Source organism: Schistocerca nitens, chromosome 2 (genome assembly GCF_023898315.1).
Source record: "Schistocerca nitens isolate TAMUIC-IGC-003100 chromosome 2, iqSchNite1.1, whole genome shotgun sequence".
NCBI lineage: Eukaryota > Metazoa > Arthropoda > Insecta > Orthoptera > Acrididae > Schistocerca > Schistocerca nitens.
Window position 1 is genome coordinate 302088859 of NC_064615.1, and position 17228 is coordinate 302106086.

Below are 17228 nucleotides of genomic sequence, written 5' to 3' on the forward strand. Positions count from 1 at the left end.
AAATAAAGCATCAATTTATGAGCAGGAATAATATTCATTTATTTATTTCAATTGATCTAAGCATCCAACTAAACAAGGTAAGAAGAGGCTTACTAAGATCTTGGATCTCAATTTTGTCTTACAAGGTTGCAAAATATATGCAATACATAATTAAGGAAAACACAGATTACTTAAGAAAGATATGTAGGTTGAAGACCAAGCTGCATTGTGGTCATTTCAGACAAAACTAGCTTCATTTGTAATTAGAGAGAGGAAGCGGGAGGGAGGTGGAGAGGGAGGGAGGGAGGTGGAGAGGGAGGGAGGGAGGGGGGGTGCGAGGGGTGAGGTGGAGAGGGGAGGGAGGGAGGGAGGGGGGGGAGGGAGGGAGGGAGGGAGGGAGAGAGAGAGAGAGAGAGAGAGAGAGAGAGAGAGGTGTGTCCGGACATCTTTCACTGGCAACCACACCCAACATGCAGAAGATGGAAATTTGGTACATAAATGCAGCTAACGGTTTGGAAAAATCTTAGGCCTGTTCTCAATGAAATAGCAAACTTGGAAATTCAAATAAATAGCACATTTTTGGCTGTGTTACACAAAGTTTTACCTACTGTGGGACTCACAAAGCTGAACCAACAAGAGCTGGACATAACCTGATGATACTTTATGCTAGCACCTCATTTTTCATTTTCATTACAACATTAAGCCAGTCTCATCACCTTCTTCCTCAGCAGTTTCACATCTTTGCAATGCAGCCTTTCCTCAAGTTATGCCTTGCTTCTTTATACCTAATCTATCCCTCTTATTTTTCACAAACAATTGTTTGTTATGGTGTTATGGCTGCAGACAACTACTTCTCTTGCTCATCTGTACATAGATATTAAATGAACTGCTATTTCCAGAACATTTCTCGTACTTTTGGTTACCATATTACAAGCTGCACATATTGGCTGGTTGCCAGCAGAGTATTCCAATTTTTAAACCCTTTAGTTTATATAGCTAAATTGTGCCTCACACAACTTGCTTCCTGTTTATTCTAATACATGGCAAAGGAATGAGGAGTTTATTGAGAATCCAAAATTACTTCAGGGAATTAAGAGTGCAATTTACTTTTTAAAACTTAATTTTTCTTTTTTGGTCAGGCGTATGTCTGTGCTACTCTGCCACACTTGGTCAGTCATCTAGTTTACAATATGATGTTAATGAACTATTTGCGAATGCATTTTTGGGGAGAGGGGAGGGTGGGGTGTCAAGTGAAATACTTTTTTTTTTTGTACTCAAACCATAACCAGCAGTAAGTCCAAGGCCGTAACACAGTCTCTTTAAGACTGAAGTGACATTGCAGCACAATTGCTTCTGAGAATAACAGATGACTATAGCTTTAATATTTTCATCCCTTATCACTGACAAAAATTTTTCGTTACTGTATTCTACTTGGTAAAGTTTCTTGAGTAACAGATTATAGCTTAAAAGCTTTATACTCTCTCAGAACTTTGGGTTACATTACCATGGATGCTACATTCAAACAAAATATTTGGAATTAATATACAAGAGCTGAGGAAAGCTTACACTATGTTCAAAGTATCAGAAACTGACCAATGAGGCAAAAATGAAAATAAATAAATAAATAAATATTAAATAAATATATAACAGAGTAAATAATCTTCATACTCGAGCATAGAAATATCATTCATACATCTGGTTCACATCACAGAATAAATTCTTTGTGGCTAAAGTTATGTGGAAAACATAATCATCATTCATCACTAGGAGCACAGTAATTTAATGTGGAATTACTTTCAATAAACAAGTGCAATGCTCCCATTTCATTTTTGCCATTGTTATGATTCTTTTCAAGCCTGTTACACTTATCTATACAAGGTACCTTACTACTTCTGAGTGTGTATCATCATGATACAGGTTTTCTGAATATTGTTTTAGGGCACACAAACCCATTGTTAAGCCCCTACTATTTGGTACAGCTGTAGATAAACAATGAAGTAACAGTTTTAGTTTGACAGATCTTTTCCGATAAAAAGGTGCATCCATAACAACTGGCAGAAACAATGCTCCCAACTAAACAGATTACTACCTCCCTCCCAACCCAAAAAAATACGAAAAGCACAGTGGCATAAGGTGCAGGGTGGAGGATTGACAGGGGAAAGCCACATTTATCCATCCTACTGATTGTTTCTTATAGCTGCTGAGGCTGGAGCAATGCTTCGGAATGTTCAGTATTTTCAGCTTGTTAACTAAAGCGTAGTTTCAATTATTCAGTAAAAGATTACTTCCACAAGTTGATGTTGTTTTAGATGAAGAACTGAGAAAGATATACCCTCAGGCCAAAGGGGAACATTTACTGCTTTCCCTTCTTATATACTTTTGAGATCTATCATTATGGCAGGAAATCACAGAGTACACTACGTCAATAACTGTGGTGCTCACGCACATTATCTTTCAGTGTCACAGCCTAACTGGATTAGGTAAAACACTGCACAAGTTTACATAAAATCTTATTTGAGGAGGATTATTCAAAGGCTTTATCACCCAGTGATCAAAAATTTTCCAATTAATAAGGCCATTCTGTTTTAAATGTGAAACTGGTGTATATATATATGTATATAAAAAGTACATGAACATATTAAGAAAAAACTTTGTACACAACCAATATACACATATACACAATTTTCTTTTTACAAACAAACAGTATAGAGGATATGCATATTTACTATCTTTGATGGATAATTGCTCTGCAGCGTGTACAAACATTATACATAATTTACATATGTACATGGAAGGTACAGCATAAATAACAAAGCTTTTATATATTCAAGTGCTTATTGTCACTTGCTTTCTTGACAGATACCCATAGTTGCCGAATTTGACTAAAACATTTACAGAAAGAAAATAAATTCCTGCTGGGATTATCTACAGAGGGAAAAAAGTCCAAGATTATATGCAACTATAAAACATGTCATACAAGTACCTGAAGACAGACTTGTAAAAGTAAAAGATTACGAATGATGCTGGCAAACAGTCTCCGTAATGAAGGGGCTTTCAGCGATATATTTGTTTCCACACAAATACCAAATGTCAATAATTCAGCAATTTCCTTTGCATAAGAAATATTAGTTCACTAATAATGAAACAAACTTTATATGATTATGAACACAAGCATTTTAATTCATAACTTAGTAAACAAACACACAGCGTATGTTTTTAGTAGAACTGCACTATACGACACTGTTCTCACAACAAATACATCACAGTTGACACTTATCAGAATTAGTGCTTTGTAAATTGTGGTTTCTGTATCTGTTAGACTTCATTGGAGGGCCAAAACTGAATTAAATTAGAAATCTTATACTGTGTGCAGCAAGATGCAGTGTCATAAGTAAAACTTTTCTTCAAGCAACTGTGATGCAGGAAATGAACCCCGACAGTCTCATTTCATCAGCCTTCAATAAATACAATATCACTAACTGCAGCAAAACACCAAGTTAGATATTAATATTATGTGTATTATCTTTTCATCAGAAGTCATGTATGTAGGCTGCAAAACTATTCTCCAATCACAATAATTTACTTTCTGAGGTCACCGCAATGGCAGAGGATCAATAAGTGAACTGAAGATAAACGTAAACAAAAAATGTGGAAGATGCAAATGAGTGAGCCAGTTTTCCAGTGCTGTAGTAATAACACAAATGAACCACTTGAATAACACAAATGGACAAAACTTCCAAATTTTAACAATTGTTGCAAATAATTCCAATATATATCTTTAGACTGAGCAAGTACCAAGAATTTTTGTTTTTTGAAATATCACTATCAGATTTTTCTTATAGTTCTCAGGACAATAAAAATTAAAATAAAGCTAGTTTTAGGCAATTTCTATTTAATGTAAACAGAAATTGAGGATCAGTAACATCTCCAAAAAGAATGTTACACAAGCACACTTTCATGTAACGAATGTTTGATGGGAGGCAAGGAAGGGACAGGGCACCAGAAATAGCCTACGCAAGTACCACATGACCTACAATTTGCGTTTCCTTGTTACCAAGATAAAACACTATGCACACTGCAAACAACATATTACTTTCAAACACCCTAAAACAGTTCTCAAATAGATACAAAAATGTGCTTGTTACACGAACTAATGCGAACATACTTTCATGCGTATGTGATGTTACAGCATCTTTGTTTTAATAAAGCATGATAGCTGTAAGAGCATACCAGAGGAGGAATTAAAACAGGTTAACAGCAAAAAATTACTAAAAGCATAAAATGAAAATTTCTCTCTTAATCACACAAAGGGTTTGATAAAAAATAATTACTAACTTTAACAAAGTCATAACAAAAAATCATCTTTGGTTTCACAAGAATACAAACTACTGTACTTAAAAATGAGGAGGATTCAGGTACTTCTCTAACGTACAATATGGCAGCTAAAAAATGCTGATGCTGGACAGATGGAATCCCACAATACAAGTCATCTTCAATATGAGCAAAACTGAAATGGCTCCTCACACACTAGAGCTCCTTGAGTTAAAGGCACAAAAGTTATTATTTAACGATCACCAAGTGTGGCTATTAACTGTTCAACCCCATACATGCAAACGACTGGGCTACCAACTGAACACCAAGAATTAAATGTTAGTCAGATTCCATGACACACTCAATGTGGGTGTATATTGCATGATTAACAAACAAGTGTCCTTTTTTACCTAACCACTCCATAAAGAGAACTTCTGTTCTAAAAATTTTCTCGAAAAAGAACTTGTTAACTGCTGAATGGAAATGATGTACCACTTTCCTAATTTCATCAGAAGGTCACTTTTCAATTATAAAAGTAGAAATTGCAACTTTGACAACATGAGACCAGATGTGCACTTCTCAATTGCTTAAACACCAGTTACATGTTGTACCATAACTTTTCCACTCAGTTTCCACTGTAGAGCAAAAGATGGCTTCCACCAGTTAAAAAAAATATTTTCCAGTCACTCTACTAATCATACAAATTTGAAATACATTATATTAACATCACAACAGCAAAGCAAAACAAAGAAGGTATGCTGTGTTTAACAATATCGAATGGTTCAAAATAAGCAACACTGTGAGGAAAATTTCAAATAACCTAAAACATATTACAGATACTTATCAGATGTTTTGAACATGATTACTATGGGCTTTACCTGCATTCACATTACTTGAAGCATGAGTTTTTAAATGGCAGTCAAGCAGAGCACACATTCTTACAGTAAAACAGAACAAAAATTTGATCCAAACACATTGACTTCTAATCTGTGTGTACATAACTACAATTCACATTTTAGCCTTAGTCCTGCTCCAAGCTCAACAATTTTGACAGACTTCCAGAGCTAATAAACATGGTAACAAATTTCCCATGAATCTATTTGCTTCTTTACACTTATATTACAAATTGTTAATACCTGCAGTTTACTGGTGGAGTTTACAACACTTTCTAAATCGCACATCATTTCAGAAGAAACCAACTAGCAACTGAAAATGATTCAACTGCCAAATATACACCAGTAAAACAAACAAATAAAAAATGTGCAGTGTGTCTTTCATATAACAATCTCTTTACAAAATATGGCTTCTAGATCACATTTTGCTCTTACATCTGTCAACAATACCAGATTAGTCAAATGCAGTCAATAAAAATTAGTATGTAACAAGAAAACTTGTTTCATATATATTTAAACACTAGTCACAGCCTGTTCATAACTGTCCATAAGAACTGTATGAGCAGCTTAATTTCCACTAAAAATGTCTACAATTTTCATTTGCCGTCTTCCAGCGACAGAAATGAGGGAGCTAAAAAAATTGTCTATTTAATCCCTCTTCACGATCAGTGCACATGATTAGGATAATTTAATTATCAAAGAATTACCGGTCCGTAATGCAAAACTTAACAAAACTGGTAAAACTTAAAAACTTACTTATATACATTTGCAAGTGATCCAAAATGACATTTAATGGCTAAAGCACAATTAATATTTGGTGCTGCAATTCCACTTGCTCTAATGTTTTTTTTCTTTCTTTTTACAGACAGTCTTATATCCTAACATCCGTAGCGGGACTTCATTACGCATCGGTTAAGGATGATGACTGATTATCTAAAACTGGTGGCTGTGTATATTCATCTGATACAGTAGTTGAATTTTCTGGTCCATCGTCATGTTCTGGCAAGAGGTTTGCGACAGTCTCCTCATTTGTCACTTGTTCCACTGGTGGCTGCATACTGCTGCTGCTAGGGTTTGTTGTTATCATTCTACAAAAGAAAAGAGAGCAAAGGGGTAACATAATGGAATTTTTTACATATCATTAAAAATACAGAATTAGTGATATCTTCAGATGGAAGAGCGAGGAAACTGAACACCTCATTACTCCATTTTCATTTGAATATAAGAATTATTTATTTATTTGCTTGCAGTCCTGGAACAGACTGAAATCCTTAGGCAATAAGACAGGCACAATGAAATAACTTGTTATACATTAAGCTTTTGGCCAAAGCCTTCATGGGAGAAGGTCTGAGCAGCCAGAGATAGCCGTTGTGTGTGTGAGGTGTGTGCAGTTGTGCGAAAGAGTGAGTGGTATTCTTTTCTGATGAAGGCTTTGGCCAAAAACTTAACATGTAACAGTCTTTTTGTTGTGCCTGTTTGCAACTCAATGTGTCCTCTTTACGACTTTTTTCACAGTTTTAGTTCAGCAGCTGCAGAATATATTAACAGAAAAAGTCCGTCATCAGCTGCACAAGACAAGCTTTACTTGGTTCACTTTACCGGTTTCAACAGTGTAAACTGTCATCTTTAGAAGTGAAATAGTCTCAAATAACTGGTAAGCCAATGTCAAAATAAGAATCAAATGGTAGTGTGCTACAAAGGATTGGCAAAAAATACATAGGTAAAGCAAATCTGTTAGAACAAATATTGAACAACAGAAGTAAAACAAGTGTTGTAAAGCAGCTGGAATACAGTTTCGCTTAACAGTCACAACATACCTTTGCTACAGAGTGACATATCTGAAAGTATATGATGTACGCAATGACTGGCAAACAATTAAATATAAAATTTCATGTCATACACAGTATGTGCGAGGAAAGTCGGCCACCAAACTCATGACGTGTAGCGCATTGGACAGTGTACATACAAACTGTAATAAAGTCTAAGACAGTTTAAGCGTATGTATGCATTAAACCTTATAAAACAATATAAAACTATTAACAAAAGACAACAAACCTTGCACCAAGTTTTAAGCAAAGAGAGATTTTAAATAATATCATTACTATGTAAAGCGGTACATGAAGGATGGTAACCTGTTTAAATTTTATCATCATTTTATGGTGGTGTCATGGGCCACTGGTACAGCAGTGGTACGTTTAATTGTTCAGTATCTTGGAGACAAAGCCGGTCGCTGGACACGCGTTCACAGCAAACACAAGTGAATGAGCTGCAATCCAGCTTTGACAGCAGAAAGTGGACACTGCCAAGTCAAAGGTGTGTGAGGGGCTCCAGCATGTGTTCAGAAGTTGGCATCCTGTAGCATATCTAGATGATAAGTAAAGCATGGTGTGTGAGGACCTTGATAGGCATTTAAAAGTCAACAGTTACAGTTACACATAAAAAATAAATAGTAGTTTGTAGTCATATCGAGAAAACATCGTCAGAACGTAAAAAATCCATGCTACATAAACACCATTAGTACATATTGGATAAAAAAAGATACAACAAAATTACTTCAAAATCTGTGAGCAAGCCAACTTTGACTGCATAATCAGATACAACCCCCCCCCCCCCCCCGGCCATCTTTACTCAATACGGATATTTTGCATGTAGTTGACAAATGGTGCAAAATGAGTCTTTTGGAAGAATTTGAAATTTATAAATATTCTCGCCTTAACTCTATGAATATGCTGAATTATCAACTGACACGGAAAAACGGATTGTTTTCTGAATTTACAGCTTCTTTGTTACATGATTTACAGGACCTACTTCATGCCCAACTCTTTTTGTATCTGATTACACAGTCAAAGCTGGCTTGCTCACAGATTTTAATCTAAATTTATTATATCTTTTGTATCCAATCTGTACTAACGGTGTTTATGAAACAGATTTTTTTAAATATTTTGATGACGTTTTCTCGGTATAACCAAGACCTACTACTTATTTTTAATGTGTAACTGTCACATGTTGCTTTTTGAATCCTAACAAGGTTTATTAGTTCTCACACACCAAGCTTTACTTAGAATCTAGATATGTTACAGGCACATGTCCACACTGCAAGCCAACTTCTAAACACCCACCGGGGCCTGTCACACGATTCTGACTCTGTGGCGTCTACTTCTTGCTGTCAAAATCGGATTGCAGCTCACTCACTTCTGTTTCCTGCCAACATGGGTCCAGCAGCTGGCCTCATCTCCTGGATACTGAACAGTTTAATGTATCACCACTGTTCCAGTGACCCATGGCACCACTATAAAATGATGATAATCTCTGAACGGTTTACCTTCCTTCGTTTACCCCTTTACATAGTACTGATGTTATTTTTATATGTCTACTTGTTTAATGCTTGGTACATCGTTTATTGTCTTTAGATAATCATTTTATATTGTTTTATAAGATTTCATGCATACTTACGCTTCAACTGTCACAGAATGTATTACAGTTTGTATGTATACTAGCACTCTCACTTTGTGTATAGGCATGTCCAATGCTCTACATGTCCAATGCTCTACATGTCATAAGTTTGGTGGCCGACTTTCCTTGCACATATTATATATGATGTGAAATTTGGCATTTAATTGTTTGCCACTCATTGCACGTGACATATACTTTAGAGATTTAACTCTACTTTATTGACTCCATACCAAAGGTATGTTGTGGCTCTTAAGCGTAACTGTTTTCCGTCCGTTTTACAAAACTTGTTTTACTTCTGTGGTTCAATCTTTGTACATTTGTTTTAACAGACTTGCTTTACATATGTACTTTTTGCCAATCCTTTGTAGGACACTACCACCTGATTTTTATTTTGACACTGGCTTAACATGATTTGGGCCTATTTCACTTCTCACGATGACATTTATAAACTTTTGAAACCGATGAACCAATTATAGGTTTTCATGTGCAGCTGATGACTGACCTTTCAACTTTGTTGTGTCCTCTTTATGGTGAATGGCAATCTATCCTTTCCATAGTTGGTGATATTACAACCTGGACGTCCCTTCCCTTCCCTTCCCTTCCCTTCCCTTCCCTTCCCTTCCCTTCCCTCCCCCCCAAATAAAAAATTAATTTGTGATCTGAGGCTTTCCAGGCGTATATGCTGTTTGGAGGGTTTCTCAGGTGTCTAGCCAACTATGATCATCAAATTCCCATGATATTTCAGCGAATAACCATTCTGCCATCATCAGGTGGTGATGATGCAATAGTCTGTTCAAACTCTGCTGCTAATATGTATCCCTCGTGGATCCAGGTGCGATTCCATGCGTCAACGACGTGCAGTGTGTCCGGTGGTGGGGAAAGTGGAGGCTGCAGTAGTTGGTGGGAGGGCTGCAGTATCTTTTCAGTGGCCATAGCAGAATAATTTTATGTCTGAATGCACCACAGCTCCTTGACAGAGCTTAGTAATGGTTCCCAGGCCTTTGATGAGGTTGTCTGTTATGCGAATTTCTGTGGCATCTTTGAAGATGCAGCCCCAGTAGTTATTTGTGGCGACCAGTACTTTTGTGTGGTCTGTTGTCTGTCCAGTATTCATGCAATATTCCGCTCGGCAGATTTGCTTGGTTGGCCTAGGTGGGTGAAGCGTTGGTGTTCTTTTCATCAGTCTTCCACCGTATGAATTGTTTTGCTGATATAGGATTTGCCACAGCCACACGGAATTTTGAATACATCCTCTTTCTCGAGGCCAACATCGCTTTTCACTGTTCCTATTAAGGTGGGAATCGTAAACGGTGGTCAGAAGGCTGTGTCAAGCTCATGTTGCCTGAAAAAGGTAGAAACACCAGCCTTTTTTCTTTTTTTCTGTTTGTTCTTCATCTTGGTCCCTAATGTGCTTCTGTTGTTGGAAGGCCCTTTGGATTTGGCAACTGCCGTATCCATTCTTGCAGAACACAGCCTCCTCAGCTAAATGGCATGCTTACGACCTTGGTACACAGAGCAGTTATGATCTCTGACTAACAAAACATATCAACGGAGTTCAAATGCCTGGAGACTGTGTTCCGTAAGAAAGAATACAGCAACCACCAAATCCAAAGGGCCTTCCAACAACAGAAGCGCAGTAGGAACCAAGATGGAGAACAGCTGGAATAAGAGAAAAAAATTGAGGCAACACAAGAATGACACAGTCTTCTGACCACCGGACTAAACCTCCAAAGCAACCATAGACATTCGCATAACAGACAATTTTGTTAACAGGAACACTGGTTACCAACTCAGTAAGGCCTGGGAACCAATACTAAGTTCTACCAAGGAGCAACGGTGCAAGCGGACACGAGATCATTCTGCCATGGCTACCAAAGAGATACTGCGGCCTCTCCCACCACCTAACGCACCCTCCACTTTCCCCACCACCAGACACGCTGTGTGCTGTCGATTTTTTTTTTTTTTGGGTGGGGTTTAAGGGCGCTCAACTACTGAGGTCATTAGCGCCCAGTCACTGTTGTTAGAGCACATGGAATCTAGTAAAATTCAAGGGGAGGGGGGGACACCAGAAAGACCTGACAAAGATGCAGATAAAATAAGTAAAAAGGTTAGATGTCTTTGGACAAGCCAGTCAAAGTTATAAAACGCAGAACACGAGCAGCTGCTCGAGCATCATCAGCTAAAATATCCGGTAAAGTAGATGGCAGGGACAGGACAACACGAGATTGACTAAAGCGGGGACACGACAATAAAACATGGCGCACTGTTAATGCCTGACCACAAGGGCACTGCGGGGCTGGGTCACCGGAGAGCAGGTAGCGGTGGCTAAACCGGCAATGCCCAATCCGCAACCTGGTCAGAAGGACCTCCTCTCGCCGAGATGGTCGGGAGGAGGTTGTCCAAGCAGTTGGGAGCGGTTTTACTGCCCAGAGCTTGTTTCCTTGGAGGGATGACCAAGCATCCCACCACAACGACACAAGCCTCTTACAAACATCCCCATGAACGTCAGATGACGGGACACAATGGGAGGCTGGCCGAGGCAGGAGGACTGCAGCCTTGGCTGCAGCATCCGCAGCCTCATTCCCAGGCAATCCTACATGTCCGGGAACCCACAGAAAGCTGACAGGAGAACCATTATCAGCGAAAGAATGGAGGGACTGCTGTATCCGTTGAATCAAGGGATGGACCGGATAGGGAGCTCCAAGGCTCTGAAGAGCACTGAGTGAGTCAGAGCAGAGTACATACTATGAATGGCGGTGGCGGCGGGCATACTGAACGGCCTGATGGAAAGCAAAAAGCTCGGCCGTAAAGCTCGAACATTGGTCGAGGAGCCGGTATTTAAAGGTGGCGGCCCCGACGACAAAGGCACAGCCGACACCATCGTCAGTTTTGGAGCCATCAGTGTAAATAAAGGTGTGACCGGCAAGTCGAGCACGAAGTTCGACAAACCGTGAGCAATACACTGCAGCCGGAGTACCCTCCTTCGGGAGTGAGCTGAGGTCGAGATAAACATGAACCGGAGCCTGGAGCCAAGGTGGTGTTGGGCTCTCACCCTCTCTGAAGGTGGTAGGGAGGGCAAAATCCAATTGTCGAAGCAGGCGACGGAAGCGGACTCCGGGGGGCAGCAGGGCAGACACATACAACCCATACTGACGGTCGAGAGAATCGGCGAAGAAGGACTGGTAAGAGGGGTGGTCGCGCATAGACAACAGCCGGCAGGCATACTGACACAGCAGTACGTCGCGCCGGTAGGTCAATGGTAATTCGGCAGCTTCAGCATAAAGACTCTCGACAGGACTAGTGTAGAAGGCTCCGGTCGCAAGACGTAACCCCCGATGGTGGATGGAGTTGAGACGGCGTAAGAGGGATGGCCGAGCAGACGAGTAGACGAAGCTCCCATAATCCAGCTTCGATCGGACTATGGACCGATACAAGCAAAGCAGGACAGTGCGATCCGCTCCCCAAGACGAACCACTAAGAACTCTGAGGACATTAAGGGAACGTGTACAACGGGCCGCCAAATAAGAGACATGCGGAGACCAACACAGTTTCCTGTCCAACGTGAGCCCTAGAAACTTAGTTGTTTCCACGAATGGGAGAACAACGGGACCGAGATGTAAGGATGGTGGAAGGAACGCTTTATATCGCCAAAAGTTGATACAAACCGTCTTCTCTTCAGAGAACCGGAAGCCATTTGCCACGCTCCATGAGTATAGGCTGTCTAGACAACGCTGAAGGCAGCGCTCCAGGAGGCATGTTCTCTGGGCACTGCAGTAGATCGCGAAGTCATCGACAAAGAGAGAGCCTGAGACATTAGGTGGAATGCAATCCATAATTGGATTGATCGCGATGGCAAAAAGGGCTACGCTCAAGACGGAGCCCTGAGGCACTCCGTTCTCCTGGAGGAAGACGTCGGACAATACGGAATCCACACGTACCCTAAACTTTCGATCCGTTAAAAAGGAATCAATAAAAAGGGGCAGGCGACCGCGTAGGCCCCACCTGTGCATAGTGTGGAGGATACCTCCTCTCCAACAGGTATCATAAGCCTTCTCCAAATCGAAGAACACGGCTACCGTTTGGCGCCTTCGCAAAAAGTTGTTCATGATGAATGTCGACAAGGTCACAAGGTGGTCAACAGCGGAGCGGCGGCGACGAAAGCCGCATTGGACATTGGTAAGTAGCCGTCGAGATTCAAGAATCCAAACTAACCGAGCATGAACCATGCGCTCCATCACCTTACAGACACAGCTTGTAAGAGAAATGGGGCGGTAACTAGAAGGAAGGTGTCTATCCTTCCCGGGTTTGGGTATAGGAACAATGACGGCGTCACGCCAACGCATGGGGACCTGACCTTCGGTCCAGACGCGATTGTAGGTACGAAGAAGGAAGCTTTTGCCCGCCGGAGAAAGGTGTGCCAGCATCTGAACGTGAATGGCATCTGGCCCCGGAGCAGAGGACCGGGACAGTGCAAGCGCACGTTCGAGTTCCCGCATAGTGAAGGGGGCATTATAAGTTTCCAGATTCAGCGAGTGGAAGGAAGGTCGCCGAGCCTCTTCTGCCTCTTTCCTGGGAAGGAAGGCAGGGTGGTAATGGGCGGAGCTTGAAACCTCCGCGAAAAACCGGCCGAAGGCGTTGGAGACAGCCACAGGATCAACGAGGACCTCATTACCTGAGGTCAGGCCAGGTACCGAGGAGTGGGCCTTAATGCCCGACAGCCGGCGCAGGCCACCCCATACGACAGAAGAGGGAGTAAAACTGTTAAAGGAGCTGGTGAAAGAGGCCCAACAAGCTTTTTTGCTGTCTTTGATGACTCCACGGCTTTGCGCTCGGAGTCGTTTGTATCCAATACAATTCGCCAACGTAGGATGGCGGCGAAAGGTGCGTAAAACACGTCGTCGAGCACGGATAGCGTCTCTACAAGCCTCATTCCACCAGGGGACGGAAACGCGACGTGAAGAAGAGGTAGTACGAGGAATGGAACATTCGGCAGCATTGATGATAACAGCCGTGAGGTATTCGACCTGACTGTCACAACTGAGAAAATCGTGGTCCGGAATGGTCGCCAGGGAGGAGTAAAGTCCCCAGTCAGCTTTCGGTATGTTCCAGCTCGAAGGACGTGGGGATGGGGTGTGGTGCAGGAGATGAACGACACAGGGGAAGTGGTCGCTCGAATAGGTGTCAGAAAGGACATACCACTCGAACCGACGGGCAAGAGTGGTAGAACAGATCGAGAGGTCCAAGTGGGAGTAGGTATGAGTAGAGTCCGAGAGGAAAGTCGGGGCGCCAGTATTGAGGCAGACAAGATTGAGATGGTTGAAGACATCCACCAAGAGTGAGCCTCTTTGACAGGATGCAGGAGAGCCCCAAAGGGGATGATGGGCATTGAAGTCGCCAAACAATAAAAACGGCGGGGGAAGCTGAACGATCAGGTGCATCATGTCAGCCCTACTAACAGCAGAGGACGATGGAGTGTAGATGGTACAAACTGAAAAAGTAAAAGCAGAAAGAGTAATACGGACAGCTATTGCTTGGAGTGGGGTGGTCAATGGGATGGGATGGTAATAGACATCGTCCCAAACGAGCAACATGACCCCACCATGAGCTGGGATACCGTCCACAGGGGTGAGGTCATACTGCTCCGAGGTATAGTGGGTAAAGGCAATACGGTCAGTCGGGCGCAACTTGGTTTCCTGGAGACCAAGGACGAGCGGACAGTGTAGGCGGAGGAGCAGTTGTAATTCCTCCCGATTAGATCGAATACCTCTTATGTTCCAATGTAACAAGGCCATCACTAGTCAAAAAAGAGGGGGAACGAGACGGGGGAAGAGCTGGTCACCTCGACGGCCGCGGAGGGCCAGGTTTCGAGGGAACAACGCTACAACTGGTGGGAGGCGGATCCTGTTCCATCGAGTCGTCGCCATCTGCGGCCGCTGTCCCTGGTTGTGTAGGAGGGGCAGCATCATTTGCTGACGAGAGGCCAGCTGAGCGCCTGGCAGCAGAGCGTCCCGGCGAAACTGAGGATGGCCGGGAGCAGCGACTCACTGATGGAGCGTCAGACGAAACGCGCCGGGGTGGAGAGGGGGATAGAGACGCCTTCTTGGAAGTCCGAGGAGGCACAGGGATGGTGGGCTGGACCCGAAGAAGGTCCTCACGCGCGGGGTCCGTTTTGGAACGCCGGACCTCGGAAGCTGGGGTCCGGAACGTTTCCCCGATGGACACCTGAGAAGAGGATCGCTTCTCAGGCGGCGGCGGGGGGAGCGGGGGGGGAGGGGGTTGGTGGCCCCTGGGGCAGAGGGGGCGGGGGCCACGGGGGAGGAGGATTTGGAAGGGAGGGATTTGGGAGACGGAGGCAGAGACCCCGGATGGGGGGAGGAGGCGGAGGGGAGACAGGAGAGGGGTGAGGATACCGCGGAAGGAGTGGACACAACTGAGGCAAACTAAGTGGTCAACGGCACGGGATGGAGGCGGTCATACTTCTTCCTGGCCTCAGAATAAGAGAGCCGATCCAAAGTTTTGAGTTCTTGTATCTTCTTCTCCTTCTGATATGCGGGGCAGTCTGAGGATCTAGGCGAGTGGATGCCAGGACAATTAACGCACCGAGGAGGTGGGGTGCATGTATGATCCTCACGAAGAGGACGTCCACAATCGCCACAAAGGGGCTCAGCCTCACACCATGACGACATGTGCCCAAAGCGCAAACACCGAAAACAGCGCATAGGAGGCGGGACGTAAGGTCGCACGTCGCACCGGTAGCACATCACCTTTACCTTCTCCGGGAGAACGTCCCCCTCGAACGTCCCCCTCGAAGGCGAGGATAAAGGCCCCGGTGTTGATGCGACGGTCTTTGGGGCCGCGCTGGACACGCCGGACGAAATGCACGCCTCGGCGCTCCAGGTTGGCCCTGAGCTCCTCATCAGATTGCAGCAGGTGGTCCCGATGAAAAATAACCCCCTGCATCCTATTTAGTGCCAGATGCGGGACAATGGACACTGGGAAGTCCCCTAGGCGGTCGCACGCCTGGAGCGCCGCCGACTGTGTGGCGGAGGAGGTCTTTATAAGAACGGACCCCGAACGCATCTTACTGAGAGCCTCGATTTCCCCTAAGATGTCCTCAATGTGCTGAACAAAGAACATGGGCTTGGAGGTGGCGAACGTCCCCCCACCGGTTTGAGAACAGACCAAATGGCAGGGGAAGTACTTCGCCCCAAGCCGGCGGGCCTGTCCCTCCTCCCAGGGAGTGGCCAAGGGGGAAAGGGCAGGAGAACCAGAACTAGAAACAGTACCTTTCCTTTTGAAAGACTCGGCCGCAGAGCGACCTGATACGTGTTGACGTTTCATCTGCGAAATGTCCGCCCTGATACCACCCACTCCGACCAGGGGCTCTCCCCACGGGCGCCACCCAGCCTCAGGAAGGGCCACCTGGCAGGATGACCGTTGCCGGGAGTCCTGATGCCCCAAGGAGACGGGCATCTACTCCTTGGCCGACGTGGGGAGGGTGCAGCTCAGGTATCGGCAGTACGATCCCTGTGTTGTCAGGGGGCTACAACCTAGAGGGTACATGACGACCCCACCACAACGGGCTGGCTACCGTGCTGGATTTCTGGTGCCATGGAAAGTCCATCATGATCGTAGGTGCAGATGGGGATGCACTATGGGCGTAACTTGTACAACCCATCAGGCGTTCAGGCCCAATTTGAGGAATAGTGGGTATGGTTACAACGCCGGTACAATGCTGAGTGCCAAGGTCTTAGTGCACTGAGGACCAGTGGTACACCATGTAAGGCGTCCTTCCCCAAAAGGCTCTTACTTCTGTAGAATTTTGAAAAATGGAGGTCAAACTCCAAGGGGGACCATCACATGGAAGGCCCAAACGGTTGAAACTCCTTTTAGTCGCCTCTTACGACAGGCAGGAATACCTCGGGCCTATTCTTACCCCGGACCCGCAGGGGGAGTGCTGTCGATGCACGGAATTGCACCTGGACCTGTGAGGGATACATACTAGCAGCAGAGAGCAGGCAGATTATTGTATCAGCACCACCTGACGATCATGGAACGTTTATCCACTGAAATATCGAGGGTATTTGACGACTGTATCTGACTGGACACATGGAAATACTTCAAACAACAAAAAATTAATTATGCTAATTTATTTTCAGGGGCAATAATTAAAACTTTATACCATGATGTACCACACCCAGGTTTCCAAGACAGCAGGCAAAATACGGTATTGATAAGCATTTGCAGGACAGGAAATGAGTATGTATATGTGCATGTATGTATGTACGTATTTATGTATGTATATGTGTATGTAATACAGAAACGTTATTAAGTAGCAATCATCAGTGTGATATGTAGAGCTCTGCAAGTCGCAAAATAACAGGAAATAGTACAACCTGCGCTTTCTCGGAGTGGGAGAACAGCATCACTGTTTGCAAGTTTCAGGTCTTGGTTAACGCAAAAATTATTCACAAAACTGTTGTTTCATCTAATGCAGGCAGTCCGTTAAAAATTATTTGATACAGCAACTGTAAGGAGTTATCTTTAGAGTTAGTGAGCAACATGATCTGTGTAATGTTTTGACTCTAATGC

General features: G+C 43.5%; 1 protein-coding gene across 1 annotated transcript in view; it reads right to left on the minus strand.

Annotated features, from left to right (window-relative positions):
• Window positions 1-380: 380 nt before the first annotated feature.
• The window catches only part of LOC126236057 (probable ubiquitin carboxyl-terminal hydrolase FAF-X), a 346675-nt gene continuing 329827 nt past the window's right edge, over window positions 381-17228 (minus strand). Inside the window, exon 45 of the mRNA XM_049945098.1 lies at window positions 381-6271. Coding sequence (XP_049801055.1) covers window positions 6085-6271 — 187 coding nt within the window. The 3' untranslated portion in view covers window positions 381-6084. The remainder of the gene's footprint in view (window positions 6272-17228) is intronic.